At 37.5% G+C, this 19669-nt stretch overlaps 1 protein-coding gene across 3 annotated transcripts in view; it reads right to left on the reverse strand.

The window, feature by feature from the left end:
• Positions 1 to 19669, reverse strand: part of Cep83 (centrosomal protein 83) — a 101773-nt gene that overhangs the window by 32242 nt on the left and 49862 nt on the right. For all 3 annotated transcript variants that reach the window (XM_075954508.1, XM_075954507.1, XM_075954509.1), the window contains 5 exons: positions 16085 to 16336; positions 13134 to 13265; positions 6421 to 6535; positions 5099 to 5243; positions 4842 to 4991 (listed from right to left, as the gene is read on the reverse strand). In XM_075954508.1, coding sequence (XP_075810623.1) covers positions 4842 to 4991; positions 5099 to 5243; positions 6421 to 6535; positions 13134 to 13265; positions 16085 to 16336 — 794 coding nt within the window. The remainder of the gene's footprint in view (positions 1 to 4841; positions 4992 to 5098; positions 5244 to 6420; positions 6536 to 13133; positions 13266 to 16084; positions 16337 to 19669) is intronic.

Below are 19669 nucleotides of genomic sequence, written 5' to 3' on the forward strand. Positions count from 1 at the left end.
TCTCAATGCAATGAAACTCAAAATCAAAAATAAAATAATAAAAGAGTAGCAAGAAGAGGAAGGATATTCTTTCCTACTCAAATCTCAAGACAAGCAGTGGTGGCATATGCCTTTAATCCCAGTACAAGAGGCAGAGGGGGGCGGATATCTGTGAGTTCAAGGCCAGCCTGATCTACAGAGCGAGTTCTAGGACAGCCAGGGCTGTTACACAGTGAAACCCAGCATCAAAAAACAAAACAAACAACAACAACAAATTAAACAAATAAAAAAAACTCTTAAGGCATAGGATTCAAGGTCAACTATGTCAACTATTCCTACTGCACCAGTGACTAATCCAACATTTTCCATGGTAGAAAACCTTAGGCATAAACACTGTAGAGATGAATCTGACAGAAGCATAAAGTACAGTGACAGCAGCAGGGAAAGAGCTTTCAATGAGGAGTGATGGGAGACACTCCTGGGCCGGAAGCGTTAACAGTCTTGAATTAATCCATAAAGCTGATGCTACTCCAATCAAAATAAATCTTAAGTGGGTATTTTCATATTTATTTAACTTTATGTGTATGAATTTTTGCCTGCACATATGTACATGCATCATGTGCACGCCTGGTACCCAAGTTACAGATGGTTATGAGCTGTCTGTAACTGAACCCAGGTCCGCTGCAAGAGCGATATGTGCTCTGAAGTGCCAAGCTGTCTCTCTAGCTCCTAAGCTAATTTCTTAATCAATGAAGGAACAGTACCGAGACTTCAGCTAGGACTGGGAATGAAGTAACAAGGACCCCTACCACCTACTCCTTACTCAGTGTTGCACTGGATAACTGCCAGTGCAATTAGACAAATCAACCAGTAGTCTAACTGGTAAAAAAATTAAATTATGTGTACTGCTAAGTGAAGTAACTTCAAGTAAAATTAACTCAATTTAGTATGCAGACAGAATATAAAGTAACTTATGAAATTTATTGTCTTCACAAACATTAACAGATAGAAGACCAAAACAAAAGAAAAATATACTCATAAGAAGGACTGAATACTTAGAAAAAAATTAACTCTTTCAAATAGGAGGAAAAAAACTCAAGGCCATCAAGATAGCGGAGTCAGTAAGGGTAAATGTGCCACACACTTCAGAAAGTCTGATCTCTCTAAGGCAGGGGCTCTCGACCTTCTCATGAGCTGAGGTGACTGCCAGTGATAACATTATTTCATTGTTACGTCATGACTATAATTTCACTAATGTTATGAATTGGAGCAAGAGATTTATCAAGGGGGTTGCGACCCACAGGTTGAGAACCACTGCCTGAGCTAAATTAATGCAGTTAATTCAAGGAAGCTATAGAGTGGGAAATATCAAGAATATGTCTACTTCCTTGGACAGCAATTGCATTAACATAAGCGGTCTTAATTATTTGAAAATCTGGAGCCTTCTAAAGATTGTAACTTTCAGAGGAAGGTTCTAATAGTAAATAACAGTTAATCTAATTATACTGTACCTCTTCCAACAGAAGAAGCCAAAGTCTCAGGCAGCTCTGTATACCACCAGGCAGACTAGAAACCAGAGTGGGTAAATGCTATCTGTCCCTCAAATATGGAAACCTGTACCTTGATTACTGACCGTTACTTCTGATCCAAAAGGTGCAAAGCAATAGGTAGTTACTGTTCCTTTTTTGGCTGAAATCATTTCTAGGGAACTCTCAGAGTCAGTGCCTATTCTTTAATGTCTTTTTTTTTAACCTTTTTTTTTTTTAAAGATTTATTTACTTATTATGTATACAGTATTGTCAGTATTCGGTTTGCATGTGTGGCCTGCAGGCCAGAAGAGGGACCAGATCTCCTTACAGGTGGTTGTGAGCCACCATGTGGTTGCTGGGAATTGAACTCAGGACCTTTGGAAGAGCAGCCAGTGCTCTTAACCACTGAGCCATCTCTCCTGCCCCTCTTTAATGTCTTTATTTGACTTTTGTTCAACTTCTGGGGGGCAGATATTAAAAAGCAGGACATTTAAAAGCAAATGAAGAACTAGGGTTGAGAGGTACCCTGATAATCCTAGAACTCAGAGGAGGCTGAGGCAAGGGGATCATGAGCTCATGGGATATACATTTTACCTTTTTAAAAAAAAAAAAGCCAAATGCTGGGCTTGAGAGATCACTCAGCAGTTAAGAACATCAGCTGTTCTTCTAGAGGACCCGGGTTCAATTCCAGCACCCACATAGCAGCTCACAACCATCTGTAACTCCATTTCTAGGGGATCCAAGGCCTTCTGGCCTTCACATGCACCATGCACAGACATATATGCAGACAAAAACATAATATAAAAACAAGCCTTAAGAGAAAACTTAAAAAAATTAAAAGTGGTAGATATATTTTATATACTTAAAATAAAAAAGTTCAACTAAAAATCCTGTATTCAGCAAAAACAATTTTTTTAATTTTTTAAAAACATTTTATAATAAAGTACACTTTAAAAAATTTTTTAAATAAAAGAAAATTCCAAATAAAAATGAGGAAATTGGTAGTTATTAAGATCTATGAAAAACAAATGTTCAAGGGAGGCTAGCTAGATGAGAGGAAAATATATTAAGTAATAACTCAAATCCACACAAAAAGGAAGTAATAGTAAAGATGGTAATAGTAATAAAGACAATAATAGTAGGCACATGTGAAATTACAAAACTATTATTTTAATTTGTAACTTGTTTACTAATGGCATAAGAGATATTTTTAAATATTTTAAATATATTTTAAAATTAGTTAAAAAATTATTATTGTAACTTTAGCTTAATAATGCCACACTTTATTCTAGTTGATTTAAGAAATTGATTCACTGAAAAAAAAACCATGTTTGGGAACATATGGTGCACAGATATGTAATTCTGTGACATGAACAACAGAAAACGGTGTGGATGGAAATGAAAAGGAGCAGAACTTGTGTATGTTTTTGCAATTAAGCTGATATAAAGTCAAACAAAAGTATTAAAAGCATTGAAATATAAATGTCAATCTCTTGGTAATCACAGGTATAAAATACACAATTAGAAGAAAATAAAGAATTTAAACATTCTTTCTACCAAAAGAGCAGAGTAAACTAAAAAAAGCAAGAAGGCAAAAAATTAAATACAAATTGGACAGTATTGTAGGTAATGGGGTGGGGGAGGGGATGAAATTTAAAGACAGAAAAATCGCAAAATAACCAGTCACTCTTTTTTTTTTTTTTTTTTGATTTTTCGAGACAGGGTTTCTCCATAGCTTTTGGAGCCTGTCCTGGAACTAGCTCTTGTAGACCAGGCTGGCCCCGAACTCACAGAGATCCGCCTGCCTCTGCCTCCCGAGTGCTTCTTTAATTAGTAATTATTTTGTAAATGTAAACACATTAAATGTCCCAATCAAAAGACAGCCAATGATAGATTGGATAAACAATAAGAATCAACTAAATGCTTCCTACAAAGCATCCACTATAAATCTGAAGTACAAATAAAATGAAAAGGAAAGCATGAAAAACCAGCCCATGTGGACAGTAACAGGAGCCATGGCAAATACATCAACACTGAACACCAACACTGAACAAAACAGACAAAACTTTATAAAGTTACAATAGAAAGAAGGACACTATAAAATGGAAAGTTCAATACACTAAGACTACATAAAAATTACAAACAGTTGGATATGTACTAGATCATCAAAATCAGAAAGTTAGGCTATAAAGAAGGGTACATAGGTTAAGTACTTGTACAAACCATGAGGACCTGAGTTTAGATCCCACAAGCAGAGTACACGACAGCACACTCCTGCAATTCTAGTGCTAGAAGGCAAAGACAGAAGGACCCTAGAGCTCCATGGTCAGACTGTCTAGACTAAACACCAAGCTCCAAGTCCACTGAGACCCTCATTCTTAAAGTACATGGTGGACAGTGACAGAAGATACCCAGTGTCAAATGGTGGTTCTCTACATGTGCAAAAATTTTACAAAATTAAAGGGGGGGATGCTTACAAAATAGCAGAGATTTCAATATTCTATTTTCAACATGGAAAGAATAGGCAACTTTACTGAAATGAACTAAATGTAAGGCATTCCTGGAACTAACAGACAATCCCAGACGGAGATTTTGCTTTCTATACCATTCCTATACCACTCTCCAATAAAGAGACACCAAAGCACCTTACAGAAATGGCTAACTACAGACCTGAGGCAAGGAGAGCCAAAGCAAAGTCTAGCACAGCAATTCTCAACCTGTGCATCTCAACCTCTTTCACCGGGGAGCCTAAGACCTCCGAGAAACACAGCTGTTTACATTATGATTACCTATAATGCTAGAAAGTGGGAAAATCCTCAGGAAGTGGCCCGAGGTTCTGACAATCAAACCTGAGATATCTGTCTGCACATAGATGTATAGTGTGCTCACAGGTGACACAGGAGTCTACTAGTCTACAGTGACTACAATGACATTTACCAAAGGGAAGGCTCTTCCTTCCAGAATTCCAAATGATAAATACAGAAGAAATGATGAGAACAGGAGTGCCAACGGGAAAGGAAGAATGGTGACCGGATGCTACACTCAGCAGGATGCTTGGAGAGCATTTACAGAGCCTCAAGATACGGGGAAGGGAGCCTAAGAGTATATATAAAAGAGTGGAAAAATATTTGATAGTGGGCTAAAGGTAAGAAACAAGTGAAATGGTAAAATGTGAATGAAGGGAATAGGTTTGATTTATTGAAATGCTAACTTAGACTTGATTCCTATAATATGGTTAAGAAATCTGTCACTACATGGAGACGCGGGGTAAAAGTTACAGATGAGTTTTCTGTGCTAGTTTTACAGCGCTCTGGCGCCCCACCCTCAACTAACCTAATACTCTGGAGCTCCCTCCGGGCCGCCTCCTCCGCCATCTGCGAGGCCCGCAGTCTCTCTTCGCACTGTTCCTTTTCCGACTGCCTCCAGACATCATGCTCCACTTTCACTTTCTCTAAGTCTGATAATCTGTTCTCCAGCTCTAGCCTAAAACAACAGATGATAATTATGTTAGAAGAACTACAATAAAGATGATCTGAGAATGCAATGTTTTCACCAAGAAATCTAAACAAACTAAGGTACTAAGGGCTTACTTTTCATCCTGCAATGCCACGAGCTTTTGGTAACCTTCTTCCTTGGCAGCTTGTACTTTACGGACTAATTCACGATCTTTTTCCACCAAGAGCACTTTGTGGTGTTCAACAGTTGACTTGAGAATTTCATTGTCTGACTGCAATCCTAGTATATTTTTAGAAGGAAAAAAACTACATTCAATATTAGCATCAAAGTTTACAATTAACAAGCATTTGAAACCCACTAAAAGAAAGAATCTGAGCAGCGTCTTGGGCAGATAAAGGTTCTCACAGAGCACCAGCTCATCAGAACTTTCCAAAACAACAGTGAAACAACCTGGAGGTAATTTCTGTTGTCACTTTTTAAACACATATATTCACAATCTATCAAGATATACATTTATTCTTCAGAGACACTTATTCTTTGGAATCTTAGGAGGGAGAGATCCTATTAGAGGAATACCCAAAGAGGCTATTACGTGGCTTTCTGACAAGGGTTCTAGAGTCCCAGGATAACACCATATACAAGCTGGTAACAGTAAATTAAAAACAAAACAACAAATAAACCCTTCCAAAGAAACCTAGGATTCTAGCAAATATACTACATTTCTAACAAAAATATAAACAGTAAGAAAATTTTCAAGTTTATTGAAAGAATTCTCCAATCTTGGGATAAATATTTTAGAGATGAATAACTACAGCAAATTCATTTTTAAACTTTAAAATATAATTCAGCAATAGATCCCAAACTCTAATACTAAAAAAATTTACTCTCAACTCTGGTAATATATAAAAATAGTCAAAATAATCATTAATAAAAATAAACTCTACTTGAAACAACAGAGGTCAATTCAAGCACAGTGATAGCCCGAGGACAGATTGTTAAGGTATTTAAGAAAAAAACTTAACCTCTGAGAAATCTTGATGATACATTTTAAGAATAAAATGGAGCGTAAAATGAACACATATTGAACTGACCTGGGACTTATAGCAAAAATAAATAATCAATTGTGATTGGAACCGACCTCCTTATATTTGCTATCCTAATAACCAGACAATCTGTAAGCACTTTAAATTATAAGCACACGAAGGACAAGCTCACACCTTCAATCTTTCTTTTAATTCTAACAGTAATAAAACTATTATTTAAGCACAGGGTAGTTCATTTAAAAAGATCACAAAATTAACAAACCATTCAACATAATAAAAACAGTCCCTATGTACTCTAATTTTAAAATTCTAGTAAGACTGAGAATCTGGAAAAGAACTCAGATTGCTTTGTTTAAATAATTTGAATTTAGACGTGAAAAGAATAGAGAAAAGCATGGGAAAGTATATATTACCATCCAGTTCACTTTGAATCTTATTCCTTTCTCTTTCTAGCTCACTCTTAGCTCTTGCTGCCTCCAATTTGATGTCAGTTATTTCTAGTTTGTTTGAATGTTTGAGCTCTTTCACCTGTTGGTTATTAGAAATTAAAATTATTATTGGATCATTTTCTTATCGTTCAGTACATATCTAAGAGTGTAAGCAGGAATAATGAAATAATATAGTAGTACAGGGTGTTAAGAACCTTCCACGAAAACATCCCAAAGCCCAGAACAGCAGAGTCTGAGAAATATCAAACAAAAATTACCCTTTCCTAAAGGAACTAAGGCATTTATTTACAAATATTTGTATGGAGTCACCAGCACTAAATTTTTCCTTAAAAATTTAACTGCAGATAAGTAGTTAAAATCAGTGGAGAAATGTTGAAACTTTCCTTTTAAAAAGGAACAAACAGCTGGGCATGGTAGTACACATTTTTAATCTTAATCAGTACTCAGGATGCAGAGGTAAACAGATCTCTAAGTTCAGACCATCCAAAGCTACTTGCCTGGATCTAATTTCAAAATACAACAAAAAAGTGGCAAAAAAAAGGCACAGGCATGCTAGGTAGTAGGAACAGTAAATAAATGTTAATTAGGAATAACATCACATAATCTGCTCTTTAAACAATCAGCTATCCCTTACAATAAAACATAGGGAAGTATAAAATCTGAAGAGATGTCAGGAAATAAGTTATTTCTTAGTTGGAGTTACCATTTCTATGATGAAACACCATGACTAAGGAGGAAAGGGTTTACCTGGCTTACACTTCTACAACATAGTCCATCATCAAGGGAGTTAGCACAGAAACGCAAACAAGGCAAGGACCTAGAGACAAAAGTTGATGCAGAGGCCATGGAGGAATGCTGTTTACTGTCTTGCTTCCCCTAGCTCGCTCAGCCTGTTTTCTTAAAGACCACCAATCCAAGGATAGCACCATCCACAGTGAGCTGGGCCCTCCCCCAGCAGTCATTCAGAAAATGCCCTACAACTGGATCTTATGGAGGCATTTTCTTCATTGACGTTCCCTCCTCTCAGATGACTTGAGCTTATGTCAAGTTAACATAAAATTATTCAGCACACTACTCAACATACTTGCTTAGCTATTCGGGGTAGAATAATTAACTTCGTTTTAGAAAGAAAACTCTGATTTAAAATGAGTAGGTTAAGAAATAAAAGCAAAGAAATCAACCCACAGCAGAAGAATCAAAAAAGGACCAACTAAACTTGAAAAATAAATGTGTTTGTATGTGAGGCAGGAGCAAGGAAACAGGTACAAATCACATAAATCCTTACTACAAAAATCTGTTTATTCTAAAGTCCCAGGTGAATGTCAACAATTTTCAATATTTTCCATAATTAATCTTTCACATATCATTTTTAGTCTAAATATTCCTACCCAAAAAGTCTAATTTGTTGGTAGTTAGTATTCCTTCATCCAACAAATATTAACTGAATACTTATTATGTGCCAGGGACAATTCTAGGAGCCAGGAATATAGCAGCAAGTAAAGTTTTGTCTTTCCAATCATCCACAATATTAACATTTTACACAAACTGCTAAAATTATATACAAAAGCATTAAGCATTAAATTACAGATATAAAGGTTAGATAAACCTGTAATCTGACTTATACCAAAGTTTAAAATTATAGAGTAGAAAACTACAAACATATACAAGTCAAGACACAAAACGTGCAATGGTAGGAAAGGATTAAGTTATGTAGAGCCCAATAAACTCAACAACAAATGAAGATGAGAGTCAAGAAACAAATTAAGTAATGGTCCAAGAGCCAAAAAACAAGAACCACGGTAGAAGTTTCTTATTAGAAGAGGTTTGTCTACAAAAGGCATCGAAAACACATTGCAAGAAATGGTTTCATGTAAACATACACCTCAGGAAAACAAAAAACAATCGCAATAAAAAGATCCTTTTAGTTTCCTGTGCACCAATAAATGACATATAAATATAAAATAGTAAGTTTCTGTTGGTGTTTTAATACTTAAATTTTCTTACTACGCCATGATTCTAAAGACAACTTGTAAATGTATTAAAATGCTGAGAAAATATTAAAATATAATTATAGTGACATACAATTATAAGTTGCCATTGCACATTAATTGCAAAAAGTTGAGAATGGCACAGTTCACTAAACTACACTATAGCTGCTTTTAATGAGGTGATAAATTCAAGCCAATTTCATAGAATATTGATTAAATCCATGATAACATCAAGAAAAACTAAGAAGTAAAAACCTTTCATTATTAACCTCCCTGGGGGAGTTACTAAAGTTAAGAAAATATTCTTGAGCCTAAGAAGTTGGATCAGTTGGCAAGGTGTTTGCAGCCTAAGCCTGAAGAACTAGGTTTATCCCCAAGTACCTAGGAAAAAGCTGGGCATGGCAGGGAGACAGAAACCGGAGTCCCTGGAGCTGGCTAGCCAGCCAGTAATAGCTCGATCAGTGAGCTTCAGGCTCAGTGAAAGACTGTCTCACATAAATAAAATACACATATGACGATGGAGAGGCAGCTCAATGGCTAAGAGCACAGGCTGTACTTCTAGAAGAATCAGGCTCAGTTCCCAGAACTCACATGGCCATTCTCAACTGTCTAACTCCAGTTCCAAGAGATCTGGTGCCCTCCTATTTTGGCCTCTGTAGCCATCAAGCACACATGCTGTGCACAGATATACATGTAGGCAAAGTATCCATATACAAAAAAATAAATAAATTTTAAAAGATTTTTAAATCTTTCAAAAATCTAAAATAAAATATAATAGACAACAATTGAGGAAGAAACCTTAAGAACAACCTCTGGGTTCTATACACATGTACACATATACAAAGAAAAATATGTAACACACACAAAGTCACACACAAACACACAAAAAGGAAAACAATCTCCACAGGGCCAGATACAGATTTACTTGTGCTCTCCAACTATATATGCTCACAGACCTTACTTGTTTATGATATATAGAGCTTAAGTTTTTCTTTGGTGCCATATTTCTATGATCTTAAAATAATGGATTTACTTAAATAACCAGTAATTGCTAAACTTCTAAAATATATTTTATATCTAAAATATAAAAACACTAAAAGGAATATTAAAAATATTAAAATGTGCAATTAAGAGCTAGCTTCATGCATAAACAGTTTGCCTTACAAGCATGAAAACTTGAGTGTGGATCCCCAGAACCTATCTTAAAAATAAAAACTGTGTGGCAAGCCAGTAATCTCAGAGCTACGGCAGCAGAGACGGACAGACAGATTCCTGGAGCTTACAAGGCAGTCAGATCAGCCAAACCAACTGAGGAAGAGATTGTCCTCCACACTTCAATATGCACACGACGGCTAGTTCAGATACCCGTAATTTCTGCTCTTAGTGCCAAGACCATTATGTCCTTTGTGCTCAGGCTTCCTAACTCCTAAGAAACAGAGAAACTTCAACTTCACGAGCTCCATGGCCTCGTCCATCTTTACCAAGATAAGTCACTCTGTCTTGATAGACTGTTAGCCAGGGTATGAACTTTTCAATTGGTTTGCTCTATACTTTTGACAACACAGAAGCAAATATTCAACTACTTGTAATAAAGCAGAATTTTAAATGGTAGTATTAGGTATTTTATGGTACTCAAAAATCTGTTAACGGAGACAAATCTACAAAATAAACTAAGGAAGACTAGCATCTGTTGCTCTTTCAGAGAAGCCACGCTCAGTTACCAGCCCCCACGTGGTGGTTCTCAATATCTGTAACTCCTATCCAAAGGATCCAACCCCCTCTTTCTGACCACCATAGGAACAAGGTACAAATATGGCACACATGCATACATGCAGACAAACCATTCATACATATAAAACAAGTAAACCTTAAAAATTTTAAAACAAAGACCAGAGAAAACAATATACAGGAGAAAACAGGATAGTTTTATTAAAATGTGTTATACCAGAAGCTCTGCTTATAAATTCTAAAAAACTGATACTTAAAATTCTGACTTTTTTCTAAATTTTGAGGTGCTATGACTTCCCTAACTTAGTTGGACAGTCACAATTCTGAGGGACGGTTTTCTGTAACTAACTTAGATTTCTAAAGATTGAAAATCTCATGAAGCAGCTTCTTCACTGGATGTGAAATACCAGTAAGGACACCCTTTGTAGGTCATATATGATAATGCCTTTAATCTGAGGCACTGATACTGGCAAAGCTTTGTTCTAAAGCCTAAAATTACAAATTTAAATAACTTAGTTAAACACACCCCAGGTGTTCCTTTGCATTGCAAACAGCCATTTGCTAGGATTGCAAAATGTTGATGAAAATTTCAAGTTGCAAAGAAAACTGTGACACTTATGTTAGAAATATTTTTAAAATTATCCTTTCTGCAATCCTTTTACATATAAAATTTCAGATGAAACTTGCTTTGTCTGAAGTTGAAGGATATATTGAATACTCCATTTAAATGCAAACTACTTCAAGTGTGCCTTTAAAAAAAAACACGGGAAATTCTCAGCAAAGTGCTAATAAACAAGCGTAGAGAAATACTACCAAACTGCTGTTTTCCTTCAGTAGGTAGGAGACACCATTTATTCTCTAACTTGAGAAAGAACAATGGTTAAGGCTGTGTGCTGTGTACAGAATACAGAAGAGAAGGGTCAGTACACAGGTGAGCCAGAGAACTAGGGCAAACTGCAGAGCAAAAGCTCCACCCCACCCCTACCCCCACCCCCCCAGAGTTAGAAGCCATGACAAAAGTCTAGCATAGCCAATGTCCTATTGCTGCACTTGCAGCTCCTGTTATTTCAGGAACCCAGTCAAGCTACTCTGAAATAATTAACTGTAAATAAATACTGGACGCTTAAATATTACTTAGCAAAACTGAAAACAATGCATATAGGATTTGAACAAAGACTTGAGAACTCCCTATATCCTGAGTTTACTGCCTTGTGTTTTACATCTGTTTTGATCGGAGGGGGACTGCAATTTTGCTACACTCTTATCACTGCAGAGTATCTGCTGTCCTAAATCAGGAAGAAGCATCATAATTACTTCACTTCTAGTGGGGTTTATACTCCAGGAAGTTGGAAGAATTCTTAGTGACCAACAGAAAAGGGCCTTGTTGCACTTAGGAAATTGGATCCCAATGAAATCAGCAAGATATTAAAGATATGAAATAGCTTGCCTAAGGTTACACAGTTACTGACTAGTCAGTCTCTGAGGAAAAAAAAATCTGAATTTTTTATTTTCTTATTTAAGGATACGCTAAAAATAAAAAATCAAATCAATGAGTTAGGATTCAAAATATGTTCATCTGATTCAAAGCTCATTGACTTCTCAATGTATTTCATTACCTAGTCCAAAATAGCACAATTTCTACATATAACCTAAATTTAAACCTATGAACTAATAGATAATACTAAAATTAAAAAAAATATATTAATAGCTATGGTTGGGAATGTAGTTCATTGGGAGAATGCATGTTCAGCACACACAAAAAAAGCACAATTTCTACTTCTAATATCATTGGGAGAAGAGAAGAGAAGAAAAATATAAGTATGTGTGTATATTTAACCTTTAAAAATCTTATTTGTAGCTGGTTGTGATGGTACACACCTTTAATTCCAGCACTCTGAAGGCAGAGGTGGATCCCTTTTTGAGGCAAATTATGCTAAAATTACTTCCTAAAGAAATGCTAACACGTATCTGCCATGTGATTGTGATTTCCCAGGGTTAGAAGGATGAACCAAGAAAGGAAATATCCTTGCTATCATGGAGCTGACACCTGGTTAAAGGAGGAAGCGCAAAGGAGAGATTTAAAAACAAATAGAGGCTGGACTAATATCTCAGTGGTTAAGAAAACTGATGTTCTCGCAAGGGACCAGGTTCTGCTCCAGAACCCACAAAGTGGCTAACAGCCATCTAGTAATCCTAGGTTCAGGTGATCGCATGTCCTCTCTGTCTTTCTTAAGCACCAGACACACATGTAAAACAATACATACACACAGGCAATAAAAATAAAATTTTAAAAAAATAAAAAATGAATATATCAGATAGTTTTAAGAGCTATGATGGAGAGATGGCTCAACAGTTAAGAGCACTGGCTGTTCTTCCTAAGAACCTGGTTTCAATTCACAGCACCCATATGGCAGCTCACAACTGTCTTGGTAACTCCAGAGGGGATCCAACACCCTCACACAGACATACATGCAGGCAAAACACTAAAGCACATAAAATAAATAAATCTTTAAAAAAAAAACTATGAAGAAGAGCAGAGCGGGTTAGGAATACAAAGAATAAGGCGGAAGATGGCAAATACCATGTCACTATTTTTAAGACAAGGAAGGCAGGCCTCTTGTATTAGGTTACAATTGAAGAAAGGACGGAAGCAAGATACGTAACTAAGTGAGGAACGTCCGTGGCAGGCACACAAGCACAAAGACCCTGAGGAAGAGTGAACTTCGCAAAGTCAGTGATGGAGGAGTGAAGTGAATTGGAAGGAAAAGGGTGCTGACTGCTGAGGAAGGAGTAAAGAGATTCTGCAGGGGTAGAGAATACAAAACCCACTTAGAAATCTATCACATTTAAAAGACAGAATGACAGGACAAAAAAAGATTTCAATATAGGGAATTCAAGCACCAAATTTCTATCATTGTGTAACCTCAAGCTCTCTAGATGAAGCAAAGGACGGCAACTCACTTCACTGGTCAGCGCACTTATTTCCCGGTCGGCCTTATGCAGTCTGCTGATAAAACAAGTGTTTTGTTCATTGCTTGACTGTAGCTCTTTTTCTAAGCGCTCAGCCTGTAGTTTGGCTGACTGCTTTTCAGCCTTCAAGACAAAAGATTTTAAAGTTTATAATCTTTCACATTATATTACAATAAAGCAAGCATTATATACAATGTATATGTGATCAAACACAAAAATTATTCAAGGTGTAAATAACAACTAACATGTCCCCAAAGTAACAGTATTCTCAGTTGACCTGTAGAATTCAAATCTTCCTTGACCTGTAGAATTCTTATCTTCCTCTTCAGGAGAGAGAGTACTTACAGCACTCATTTAATACATCAGTACGAGAATGCTGACATAATTCTAACTTTATTTTTAGAATTTCTAATCCACAACTTATGGAAAAGAATTTTGGAAGATTAAAAGGGAGGTTGACAAGTCCCGGAGAAGTGTGTAAATGGTGCTTGCTGCCCATCTTGATGACCAAGTTAGATCAGCAGGACCTAAATGGTGACAGCGAGTACCAAGGCCCAGAAAATATAAAAATATAAAATAGTTGAAAATCCACAATCAATGGAGATTTTTTTTCTAAACAAAGAGATAGAGACAAAAATTCTCACCTGTACCGGAAGCTTTGGAAGTACAAGCAAAAAAGCCATTGACCTTACCACACAATTAAGATTCTTATATAAGTCTCTAAATTGACAGAAATTTGCTCAAAATGACACTCAAAGTGTTCTTTTACCAGAGAGGAAAACTTAAAAGCTTTTATAAACATTTCTACTCAAGATAAATAAAATTACAGTGTTTTTGTACCTACAGGCTAAATCTGTTTCTTATTTTCTATGCATGTTTACTGTATTAAATAAGAACTATACTCAGCTAATAACTCAGGTGTTGAAATAGGAGCGGCGGGGCTGCGTCCCCGGCACCAGGCCGCCCCCACGGCTAGCTTTACCAGAAATAATTACACGGAAACTGTATTCTTTTAAACACCGCTTGGCCCATTTCTATCTAGCCTCTTCTAGGCTAGCTCTCGCACATGGACTAGCCCATTTCTAATAATCTGCTGTAGCCCACGAGCTGGCTTACCAGGAATGATCTTAACCTGCATCTGCCTGGAGTGGGAGAACCATGGCGACTCTCTGACTCAGCTTCTTTCTCCCAGCCTTCCGTTCTGTTTACTCCACCCACCTAAGGGTGGGCCTATCAAATGGGCCTAGCAGTTTCTTTATTGCTTAACCAATGAAATCAACAGATTGATATATGACACTCCCATATCACTCAGGGAACAATTATCTTCTCCAAATATAAAATTATTTTCTTTGTACACAACAACAGCCAAGAAATGCTGAAGAAGCAGTATTTGCTGTCATGTAGTTATCTTTCATTGTATCTGACAATGATAACCAAACACAGACTCCTCTGAAAACGCCACATCTGTCACCGTTCGCCTCATCCTGAATTCATCACTCCAGAGGACCTTGGTCAACGTTCACACTATAGTCAACTGCAAACTCCGCTTCCTCTGTCACTTAGTAAACATATTAAAGACTGTGAAGTGGCAAGTTAAACATCTTACTGTATTAGCTTATGTCTAAGGGTCAGTGATACTGACAAGTTTAATCCTTATAAGTACCAACAGAGACTTCACTCTCCCCTTCTAAAATAAATAAATAAATAGATAAACAAAAATAAACAAAAAATTCAATCTTCAAAACTCAAAGCATTCCTTGTCCCAGATGATCCCCCAATCATTTTGTATTTTGAAATTGGCTATACCACAAACCATGTGCCTTTATCTTCCAGCTCAACCATTACATAACTATCCCAAAGAAAGAAAAAACAACTCTGACCAACAGAAATCTAAGTGGAGGACTGTTCTTTCGTTCCTGGCCGCCCAGACCTGAATAATCACACAGAAATTAAACTAAACACTGTTTGGCCAATAGCTTAGGCATATTCCTAGCAAACTCTTATATCTTAAATTAACCCATTTCTATTAATCTGTGTATCGTCATGAGGCTGTGGCCTACCGGTAAGGTTCTGGTATTATGGCGTCTTTATCTTTTGGCAGCTACATGGCATTTCTCTGGCTCTGCCTATTCCTTCCCATAGACGGATAGATAGATAGATAGATAGATAGATAGATAGATAGATAGATAGATAGATAGATAGATAGATAGATAGATAGATAGCCTGGCTATATTCTGTCCCACCACAGGCAAAAGCAGCTTTATTCATTAGTCAAAAAAGCAACACATACACAGAAGGACATTCCACATCACAGAAACGTAAAACGTAAAGTCTCTACTCTATCTTGGGCCCAGGCACTAAGAGGCATAAGCATGTCTGAATAACATGGAAACCAAGAGTTTTCTAAAGTGATACCTCCCAGAGGTCCTGGTATGGCTCTGCCAACATTTTTCTTTCTCTAGCGAACTCAGGAAAATAATTCAGATCTGTATGCATTAGTAGTCAGCTAACTTTTATCACTTTGACTAGAAGCTGTATGTGTAGTATGTTATGTCTCCTCGAACAGAATTATGATTGAAAGATTTTTAATTCTAGTATAAGGAATTTATAATTTCAAAAGTAATTATTTTTTCTGTTTTCAGATGACTTTAGTCTTGAAAACTTTGGGGAATATTTGCATATTTTATTCTGTGACATTTTAAGAGTAAAGTCATTTCACGTAGACGATGGTTCCCAAGGAATGAATATCCATCCCTTCCTAAAGGCAGTAGCACAGCTACTGCTGATGAATCACCATTCTTCTTTACATGCCCACTGGGGACTACACAAATGCGTCAGCATCAGATCGGCGAGCAAGTGTTTATACTCTAAAAACCAAAGGCTTGTCAAGTGCACTTTTAAAACTTAGGCCGTACTCTACTGGGAAGCAATTAAAGCCTTACCTCCAAGGATCTGAGCGCAGCCTGCATCTCAGCCAGCTGCCTCACCTGTATTCTTTGGACATTTTCTACATGAGCACCAGAATTCTCCTTCTCAGCCCTTAATTCTGCTACTTCAGTCTCTAACCCTTTCAATTTCTGGAGCAAATGGGTTTTCTCTCGCACAAGCTGCTCCATTCGTTTGCTGTCTCTGGTGGGACCGACACTAAGCAGCTGGTTGTGGAGTTCCTCTTTATCCTTCTCCAGCCGTGCAACCTAATAATGTGAAAGGAAGCATACGAGCTCTAAATTATTGAATTTTCAGTCATGAACATGCTTTACAAGTCAGCAAATTAAAATTAAGAATTGCACAACATGAAAACTCAGGTTCAAAAATGAAGGAAACAGAAAAAAATTTTAAAATGTCACGTTCCTCACTTTGTACTCAGCATGACTCAGTTTTAAGGGCAAGGACTTCTCTGATTTTTCCCCTCTCCTCCCACAGTGTCTGACACAGGGCTTAATCAGCTGCTGACTAAAATTCAAAATTGTAAATACTACCATAAAGTAATTAGTTAAAAACACAAGCCCATAATAGAAATTCATGCAAGACCAAGTCAGTGACCACTCCCAAATTTCTCCTTACGTGACAGCTAATTCTTTGGCTATATTAATAAATCATCTGTTTGAGAGCAACTAATTCACACAAATATGTGTAAATACAAATACAATGGATGAACTTGAAAAGTGACAAACTAACTCTGTAATGACAACCTAGGTCTTCATTCTCGACTATTCCAGGGTATACCACAGTCACCGAAGAACAAGAAGACACTCATACCGGTAGTCTTCTCCTTCACAGCAGCTCCCACAGCCAGATACCACACACCCCTAATAAGTTGGCTCCAAATGGTTTCCTAGCACCTGGGGCATTTCAGAGGCCCACTGGGGCTCAGGATTAAATGAAAGAGCACAGACTAGACCCCACCCAACCCTTGTGGAGATCCTCCTGGTTTTCTATAACTTGTCACTACATCCACTTGGAGCTCTTAGCTCCTTTTTCATGTTAATTTCCCTCTTCTTCTTTGAGGTGCCACGGATTGAACCCAGGGCCTTGAACAAGATACACCAGTGTTCTACACTGAGGTACAAACCCAGTCTCATTAGCAATTCTCTTTTATTCTTTCTCTGTATTAGGGTTACTCCTTATTATTCAATTGAAGCATGCAAAAAAGCAAAACCTGTGGCTATTAATAGTCAAAATGAACACTCAAGGCTCAATCTAAGTCAAAAGGATACGAAAGAAAGGCTGTGGGAGGGAGAAAAGTCTGGCAGAGCTCTCAAAAGTGTGAGGCTTCTACAGGTGAGACTAGCTCTCATCTTTTTTCAGCCCTACAATTTAGGGATTCCAAGTCTGATTTAGTACATGGTGGATTAAAGATATTAACAGGGTATAAAGATGGAAACAACCAGTATGTGAACATACATTTTCTAGAAAACTCATCCATGAAGGTAAATGTCAAAAACCCAACCAAGGGCTTAGTGATAGACTCAGTATGCACAAGACTCCCGGTTTAATTCATATCACCGTGTCCCTCCCCCCAAAACCACCAAATAAACAGAAAAGAACATAGTTAATTAGCATCTCTGTCCTATACTCAACCCCATGTTTTAAGTGGAACAATTCTCCCTCGCGTTTGCTCTTGGACTACACTTTACTCTTTTCTTTCCCTTCAACTAACTATGACTTTGTGTGAAGTCACATTACTTTTAACGTTTTAAGAATTTCATACGTAAACATATCATTTTCACCCTATCTCCTCTTCCACTTCTGTTTCCTCACCCTCTCTCAAATTCATGACCTTTTCTAAATACTGTTTCTATAAATATTGTAGGTGTACAGACACACACACACACACAAAATCTACTGAGTGCAGGTACTGTTACTCATATGTACATGTATGTAGGGCTGACCACTTAGCAGGGTCTCTCATCACTGGATAAACCAGATTCTCCCTCCCTCATCAGCCAATGACTGCCTGTCTCTCCCTTTGGGGGTGGAGCCTTGTGAAAATTTCCCCCATCTACTGGAGTGTTGAGTGGTACAGTCTTGTGCTGCAGGCAACCATCCTGTTGAGAGTTCATAGCAATTGTCCTGCTTCTCTGACTCTAAGAGTCTTTCACCACCTCTCCCATGATGCTCTGAGCCTTAGGTATAGAGGCTGTACTGCAGATGTCCCAACAAGGGCTGTCCCCACCACAGTCACAGCACTTTACATTCTGAACAGTCACAGATCTGTACAGCATCCTCCAGCTGCTTCAAAAATAGCTTTTTGATTAAGAATGAGAGGTGTACTTCTCTGTGGGGCTAAGGGGAATTAGAATAGTTGAAATCTACATTAATTTAGAAAAATTCTCAGTAGTAGGTTCCCCTCTAGGGTCATTCCATGGGTCCCTGGCTGAGCTTACAGTATGACATGAGTTCACTCCTACTGGATAGGCCTTAGGTACAATTAGACAACGGATTTAAGCGCCACTATTGCACAGTTGTAGTATCCTGCCAGGCCAGTGGCTATTGTGGTTCACAGGCTTACCGCTGGGTGGGACTGTGCGTAACTTTTCCCAGTGGCAGTTTGTATAGCACCTTCCAGTACTGTTGGAACCAGACTTTAGGGAGGAAGGAGCCTTCCAGCTCCTATCAGTACCAGCTTGATTCCTCAAGTCCTACGACAAAATATGAGGCGTCTTCAGCAATAGGCCTTACTTTCAAGTTGTAGAAGGTAATCAAGGGCAATGGTTCTAGCCTATATTGTTTTAGGGTTTCTTGGACAGTACTGGTACCCAGCTTCAGTTTAAATGATGGGCTTGGGATGGATGGGTGATTTTTAAGATACTGTTTAGCTTTGGCATAAAGTAACTCAGACAAACATTTTATTTATTTTGGGCAGTGGTTCAGACCTAGGGCAGGGTGATGCATGTAGTTAAGGAGCACTTGACCACTAAGCTACATGCTCAGCTGCAAACAGTTTTAATATGCGATTGTTAGTGGCTTATTTAGGTCAAGAGTCGAGGTATAACACAGGTATAGACAACTGTGTCCTCACATAAGATAAAGTAACACTATTCTCTTGCAGTACCCATTTTAAATATAAGGCCACATGGCTAATATACTTGAGAGGAACCTGTATGATACCTATAATGGTAGCTAAAGCAATGACAACTACCAAATGGCAGTCGAGATTAAATTTTATATTTATAATTCCTCAACCAGAATTCACTATCAAAAAGTCCTTCCTGGGGCTGGAGAGATGGCTCAGTGGTTAAGAGCAAAGCCTGCTCTTCCAAAGGTCCTGAGTTCAATTCCCACAACCACATGGTGGCTCACAACCATCTGTAATGAGGTCTGATGCCCTCTTCTGTCCTGCAGACATACACACAGACAGAATATTGTATAAATAAATAAATAAATAAATATTTTTTTAAAAAAAGTCCTTCCTACCCAAACTTGTGACCACTGTTTCCCAGTTACTAAACTCATTTATTCATTTGCATAATAAATACTAAGTGCTTTGTCTCCAGCACGAGTTTAGGAGTAAAGATATGTCCAGT

This window comes from Microtus pennsylvanicus, chromosome 20, assembly GCF_037038515.1.
Source record: "Microtus pennsylvanicus isolate mMicPen1 chromosome 20, mMicPen1.hap1, whole genome shotgun sequence".
NCBI classification, from domain to species: Eukaryota; Metazoa; Chordata; class Mammalia; order Rodentia; family Cricetidae; genus Microtus; species Microtus pennsylvanicus.